Raw genomic sequence first — 7,848 nt, forward strand, 5'->3', positions numbered from 1 at the left:
GAGAGAGAGAGAGAGAGAGAGAGAGAGAGAGAGAGAGAGCGAGCGAGAGAGAGAGAGAGAGAGAGAGAGGGGACAGTTGTGTGTGTGAATTACCTGCGTCTGCGCGTCTCTCTACACACAATGAAGCTGTGAGTTTATTTACTTCAAAAACAAATTTTTAATTTTTAATTTTACCCCCTTGTTGCTGATGAATTAAATGTAGCGATCCATTATTTAAGCTATTTTATTAATAAAAGTCGCGAGGCAGCACTGACAACAAGTTTCTGTACTCTTTTTTTTCTTTTCTTTGTGTGCACAGCACGGTCTCCGATCTCACAAACCAAAACAATAGACATGATTTTCTCAGGCCACATGTAAAATTAGATGAATTATTAAAAAGATTATTAAAATGAATATGTATGGATGAGAGTTGATGACAATAACAATTAATTCCCCTCATTCGTAACAGTTTCCCCTGGGGGATAAATAAAGTTAATATTAATAATAATACTTAATTAACATTGTGATTTACTATCCCTGTTAAAGTATTATTAATTTTTAAAGTCAAAAACCAACAAAATCTTTTTTTCCACCATGTTTCCAAGTTCTCTACCTCAGGTCCAAAAGAAACGTAGAAAGAATGCACAAACTAAATAATTTTGAGATCTATTTCCATTTGTTATTTTCAAAAGGGAAATACTGACATGGATGTTTACGGAGCAGAGGTCACTTTTCTTTTTTTTTCCAATGGGAGAGATGAACTTTTGTTTGTCTTTATTATTATTATTTTGTGCTGTATTATTGGTTACTGTGTTATTTCTCTTTCTAAAGGCAGCAATAAATAACACTTTATTATCTAAAGAGTGTCCATGTGATTTTATTCATTAATAATTTTGTGAAATTAATAAATGCATAATAATCGTCATAATCGTGAAACCGTGATTATTCCTCAGACAATAATCGTACCAACAAAATCTATAATCGTTGCATCCCTACTCGCATGGCAGTAAATAATACGATGATATGATCATGCAGTCAATACAGATATTTCATAAAAACATTAAAAACATGCAGGGCTATAATATAACCCATTAAAAACACTGTCTACACCAAATACGAGTGGCGCGACGGGACAAAAGACAGTAGAACCTAGGCCTGGGCGATAAAACAGTATCGATATTTATCGACGGTACACCTTCGATATCAATAGAAAAAATTTTCGATATAGGAGATTGTGAATAAAGAATGAATATTAGTCGATTTTAAAATAAACATTTGCATTTGAATGTTAGGTGTGCATCAGGGTGCGTGAGATGCGGTGATGATGTAAGTGACGTTGTTGCATTTGAATGTTTTGTTAGTCTAGCCCACGAGATGCACCGCTGCTGTGTTATCCATTCAAAATATTAGAGAAATATAGAAGCTCAATGCGGAGAAGATCTTGATACAGGTTAAAACCGAAACCAAGCCATTCACACAGAACGCATATTCAGCGCATTTTTAGATGGACAAATATGACTGCTGCACTCACGTCTCACACAAGAGATGTATAGAAAGCCATGCAAAGTTAAAACAGTTTAAACTTTTAGAAAACACGTCACGAATTTGTGGAGGTTTATTCCTTTTCACTGCGTCTCATATGTTTTTAAATGCAATCTGTGTGAATGGCGCTTCGGCTCTTTAGGGTAAGCAATGCATAAATACATGATGCTGTTTTGTTCATAATTGTTTATGCAATTTACGAAATTATATATTTGATTTTTATGAGTTAATTTAGACGTTATGCACGTTTTTATAGTTACTTCCTTAAGTTGACAATTTAAATGTGCTGCATTATTTTGCTCATTGCGCCCTCCTGTGGCCTAAGGAGACAAGACAAAAGTTTCCTTAAAACCTATTTAATCTGCAAATAAAACATTAGAATTTAGATATTTTTTTAATTTAAATTTTGTGTTTGATTGTTAAAACAAAAAATATTTGTTGTTTGTCTCAATAAATTGTGTTAATTTAAAAATACAGTGGTTAAATAAAAAAAAAAATTCTATTGCTTTTTGTTTTAAAAAAGGTTATAAAAAATTTCAATAATTATCGATACCGAACGATATGAAACATATCATTTATACATTTTTTAGCTATATCGCCCAGCCCTAGTAGAACCCATTATAAGTTATATAACAACTCAAGAAAAAAAACAAAGGTAGGAAATAAAGATAAAGAGCAAAAATGGGCACTCATTGATTTAAGTCCTGTGCGCAGTCATGAAATCAGAGTCTCTCTTTAACAAAATCTGATCACAAGTGGTCACAGGAGATGCAAGTTAATACCAGGTGTAAATGGCAATTTTCTCAGCTAACTGCTTGCGATCGGATCACCAGGGACAGATGTTAATACCAGCTGTAAATAACGCCAGAGAGAGTAAAGAAACACAAATGACACACAAAAGACGAACCTTCTTCATCAATCCATTTCATGGTGAAGAGCTGGTCATTGTCCATGGAGCACATGTCCCGCACCTCACTGCACAGCCCCTCATAGGAGATGGAGGGATCGAAATGTGTGATCATGATGTCCCTAAAACAGAAAAAAGGTGACATTCATTAAGAGTTTATTTCAATAATATTCTATATTTATATTTAAGCATATCATATATGTAGGGAGATATTCTGTAACCTTGTGTTTGGTAACTCAATTTATTCAAAACACTATCCGCTGTTGTTAAAAGACAAACAAAGTACAGCAGGAAGTATTATTCGGTGAGTTTCTGGGAAGCTGTGTTGTATTACTAATAAATTCCCATAGTAAGAGGCACACTAGCAGCTTCTTTCCCTCTGTTGACTATTGTGTTCACACTGTTTTGGTTAATTATTGACAGCAGGGGAGTCCTTCCAGTCTACGAGCCAACGCGCTGACCCGCACATGCCTTCAGGTGGCCGTTGAAACTAGTAGGAGTGCACACACCACCTTATGACAGAAAAACACAAGGCTGGCTTTATCTGATCCAGGACCGTTAAGAAGAAGCTACTGTATGAATGTTAAAGGGCAGCTCTGTGCTTCCTGTGATGCATTTCTCTCTGCGTCAGTAAACTGTGCTTTAGGTAATATGTACAAAGGGATAAACTTCCTCTTATTGTTGCCTCTTGCAAACGATATAAAATTATTCTGGCACATAACTGACATTGTACCCACTCTCTTAGCATGAACAGATGCAGCCTGCGAGAGCTCAGCATCATTGCAAGGAGGTGGTGAAGTCACATTCCTCCATAGGGCATACATGGATTGGCTCACACTCCATTTTATAACAGCATAATGAACAAATAATCATTCCCACTGTCAAATAGGACTGTCAAGAACATCAAACAAAATTTTCTGAACATGGAGGTGTAAACAAGCTCATGGACACTAAAGTCAATGTGAAAAATACACAAGGAATTTAAAGCAAACAATGGGTGTAATTAAAGGAATAGTTCACGCAAAAATGAAAATTCCTTCATCGTTTACTCACCCTCATGTCATTACAAACCTGTATGACTTTCTTTTTTCTCTGGAAAATAAAAGAAGATATTCCAAGAAATTTCTCAGTCTTTTTTTTTTTAAACCATGAAATGGAAGTAAATTGAAGACAATGGTCACGAAAACATGAATACATTCTTCAAAATATCTTCTTTTGTGTACCGCAGAATAGGGCTGCATGATTAATCATATTTTACCATTAATGAAGAAAATCACCTGCGATATTGGCCCGCTTTCATCATCAAAACATTTTTTATTGAACATTTCTGTTATCTTGCATTGTAACAAGCCCCTACAAGCATTCATGGGGGGTTTACAGATGTCAAGAGTTTAAATCCCCCTACTGATCTGAAAACAGACAAACATTAATGTTGAACAGTCTCAATTACAATAATTTTGAGAAAAAAATTAAGCTTTTAACAGTCTTTACAATGTAGAGAGTGTGTTAATATTAGGGGTGTGTGATATATATCGTCTGCGATAATATCGTAATTGTTGTTTTAACGATGTGCAATTTGACATTATCAAGTATTTTGCACAAACCATTCAAAACATCCCTACAGAACGCACGCATACATTACGTCAAGTCTAGACTAGTGCGTGTGCGCATTTAGTGTGTTTTCTTTCACTGCATGATTCAGTCTATTAAAATGCATTTAGAATGATCACAAATTCAAGACATGATGGCAGAACATTTATATATTTATACCACTTCATACAGTTATTAAATTTCACACGAAGAGTGCCGTTTTTCTCCAAAAATTACCATGATTACAAATGTATTAAAAATTTCGGCTTTCGTTGATTTTCATTTACAACCTTTAGTCACGTCTTTACCTTCTTATATTAGAGATACGATGGATTTTATCGAACTCATGAATAATGTGAAATTACCTGATTATCCGGTCCTTCTAGTCACCATGGATGTTGAATCGCTTTACACCAATGTTCCATTTTAGGGAGGGTTAGAGGCAATTACATTTTTTCTCGATCAACGTCCTTGTCAGGTTTCAAGCACTATGTTTGGGTGACTTGGCAAAATTGGTGCTTTCACATAATTATTTTTTCTTTGGGTCAGATTACTATCTGCAGATCTCAGGAGTCAGAATGGGTTCCAAGATGGCCCCAAGTTTTGCATCTTTATTTTGCGGGTTGTTTGATTATCAGTTTGATTATCAGTTTGTGTTAAATCCTGTGGCGAATAATTTCTTGAGACACATTGTTCTATGGAAACGATACATTTATGATGTTTTTTTAGTATGGAGTGGTACTGAATCTGAGCTACTAGTGTTTCATAGTTTGGTTAATAATGAGTGTAGTGCGTTGAAATTTACTATGGAATTTCATCAAGAGAAAATAATTTTTTTGGATGTGCTTGATCTTCGTACTGCATCAGGCATTGAAACTACTTTGTATCGAAAACCAACTGACCGTAACACTATTTTACACGGACAATCCTATCATCCTGTGTCATTAAAGCGCTCGTTACCAATTTCACAATTTAGTCGTATTCGCCGTATTTGCAGCAGTGATGAAGATTTTCAACAGCAATCACAAATTTTATCACAGAGATTCAGAAAACGATGATATCGAGAAGAGTGGATTCAGTCTGCAGAAAGTCGTTTTAAAGATGTGTCACAACAAGAGAGTCTCGTTAAAAAACATACAAAAATTTGACCGTCGTGTTAACTGTTACATTCAATATTCGCCTGTGTCGAAGGACATTGATTATGTTTTATTGAAACATTGGCATATTGTAGAGTGTGATCCCAATCTCAAGAAATGTTTTGATAAACCACCTCGTTTAGTGCACAAGAAAACACCTAATCTTCGAAATCTTTTGGTTAGAGACGATTTGAAACCTGCTCCTCATTTTTTTTTAACAAAATACCATATGGGAATTACAGATGCAGTAACTGTTTATTTACTAGTTATTTACATATAATAAACGCTTGGTGGTTATTGATTTGTATTTATGTACCTAGGCAGGCATCAATTAATGTTATAAAACAATATATTGATAATTATATTTGTGTATTTTGCATAGCTTTATATGTTTTTGATTTATTAGATTTTTTTTTTTATTTCTGTTTCTATGTTTTTCTCCTTGGTTGATGTGTTATTGTTTTGGTATTATTATGATCATGATAATATGGTACGGTCATGTGACCTTTGATCACCTGGAGGGAGGCCTATAAAGATTGGGATATCAGTGTTGTTCATTTGTCTGATGAAGAGCCTGCGTGCTCGAAACGTCACATATGCTATGCGACAGTTTTTTTTTTAAATAAATTTTTTGATACTTTTGGAGCTTTGGTGTTGCCAACTTTACATCAAAAAATCTTCTATTTGTTTCTTAGTCGAACACCCAGTTGAGATTGATGTGCATGCTTTTGCCTGCTCTTCACATGATTACAAATGTGACATTGAATTCAATAAACAATAAGTTAATTAAGAGACTTACGTTTTAGACACCATATTGCTTGTTTTTGCTCTATTTCGCCAACATAAATCATTCCGAATACAGCCACAGCGCTGTTTTGTGTCTCTGAGCAACATGACGGTGTTTCATTCTTGAATGAATCAATCGTTTAAATTATTCGGTTCAATCGCAATGACTCACTTATTAACACTGATTTGCTGCCACCTGCTGGCGGTTTTAATTTCAAATTTTGGCTTTTTCTTTCTTTTCTATTTTTTTTAATGTTTTAAATCATTTCAAATATCAGTATTCAACGCTTTATGTTTATTATATCAAAACATTATTTATGCATTTGTAATTGCAGGTTAAATGCATTCATGTCTTGCATTAAACAAAATACATGTGTGTAAATACATCTAAATGCCACTTCAGATGCAGCTTCTGTGTTGATTTAATTTGCTTGGTAACAGCCCAAATGTCTTATTCTAATTCCCTGATTAAATGTAAGAATTTGACTCAAAAGATAACGGACACTTTTTTAAAAAATGTCTTTATAAAGGTAAAAATGCCCATAAAATGTAAAAATCAGTTTAAACTTATTGGAAAAGATTAATTTCTATCAGTATGAACTGACCACCACACAGAATATGAAGAATATTAAAAACATTATGAGACAGCTGTCTTCTGCAGTCCTTAAGGTACCAGCACAATAACACACTCAGCAAAATATCGTTTAATTATCGTTATCGATAAAATCTCAGAAAATATCGAGATATAATTTTTTGTCAATATCGCACACCCCTAGTTAATATATATGAAAAATAAAGTAAATCAGGAAACTATACAAGGTAAAACAAACCCTGTGAATGAGTGGACTAGGGTTGGGCGACGAAGTCTACAGTGAAACATCGTGATGGAAGATGAGGGGGCGGGGAGAGGGGTTGTAGTTAGGGGGTGTGCCCAAAGCGTGAATCCTTATAAGGGAAAACAAATAATGATTCCTAACACCGTGTCTACACGGGACGCAAGCGGTGCAACAAAATACTATAGAACCACTGACCTATAATAGAGATTCATTATATATAGATCAGTCTATAGAACTTATTATAATCAGCGATGCTGTCTACACTGGATGCGGCGCGGCACGACAAATCCCCGACAGTAAACTGCTGCCGTGTTCTATTTATGACGTGCTGACACAAATTTCAAGTGATTTTCAGCGGTTGCTTTGTCGTGTCCAGTGTAGGCAGACTTTAACTGTCGCGTCTGGTGTAGACACTGTGTAACGGTTGCCTGTTACATTACAGTACATAAAATTTCATTTACAACATAAACAGAGTAAGGAGAGATGAGTGAGGATGATGGCGAATGATTTGCAGATCCTCAGTACCACTGACAAACATATAATCTTGTAACATGTGTGGGAAGTACTGCCGTTCCATAGTATAAACAGAGTATGTGTGGTTGTCTTATTGCAACTCATCTCTGTTCTGGACTTGCACAAACTGCGTTGCAATGAAATCATTTTCCAAACTGTCATTTATGTGAAAATATGAAGTCTGTAAATGCCTGTTAACAGAGGCCAGAGACGCTGAAGACGGACGCACAGAGAAAAACACTATTGGAAGAAAATCCTCAATATTGATTTGGGGGTTTATATGAATGTGCTTCTGAGGGGAACTGACTGTCTTCAGAAGAGTTTACATGGTATTTAATTTTCATCTCGTCTATGTATAGTTCATATTAAAGCAGTGTTTCAGAAGCGCCTCCTGCTGTCAGAGAGTGAATCTGCATCTCATTCAGAGCTTCTGCTGTTTGTTTCGTTCAGGCATGTAGTATAATTTCACAAAACTAGTCAGAACAGAACATTCTGTTTTTGCTTCAAACTGGGTTTTTAAATCAAATCATGTATATGAAATTATATAACTAAATGATAT

At 35.0% G+C, this 7,848-nt stretch overlaps 1 protein-coding gene across 1 annotated transcript in view; it reads right to left on the reverse strand.

Moving 5' to 3' along the window:
* The window catches only part of LOC107591345 (protein kinase C iota type), a 37,165-nt gene that overhangs the window by 20,892 nt on the left and 8,425 nt on the right, over window positions 1-7,848 (reverse strand). The window contains exon 2 of the mRNA XM_016280478.1: window positions 2,429-2,550. Coding sequence (XP_016135964.1) covers window positions 2,429-2,550 — 122 coding nt within the window. The remainder of the gene's footprint in view (window positions 1-2,428; window positions 2,551-7,848) is intronic.

The sequence above is a fragment of the Sinocyclocheilus grahami genome, unplaced genomic scaffold (assembly GCF_001515645.1).
Source record: "Sinocyclocheilus grahami isolate Dianchi unplaced genomic scaffold, SAMN03320097.WGS_v1.1 scaffold141.1, whole genome shotgun sequence".
In the NCBI taxonomy this organism is placed as follows: Eukaryota; Metazoa; Chordata; class Actinopteri; order Cypriniformes; family Cyprinidae; genus Sinocyclocheilus; species Sinocyclocheilus grahami.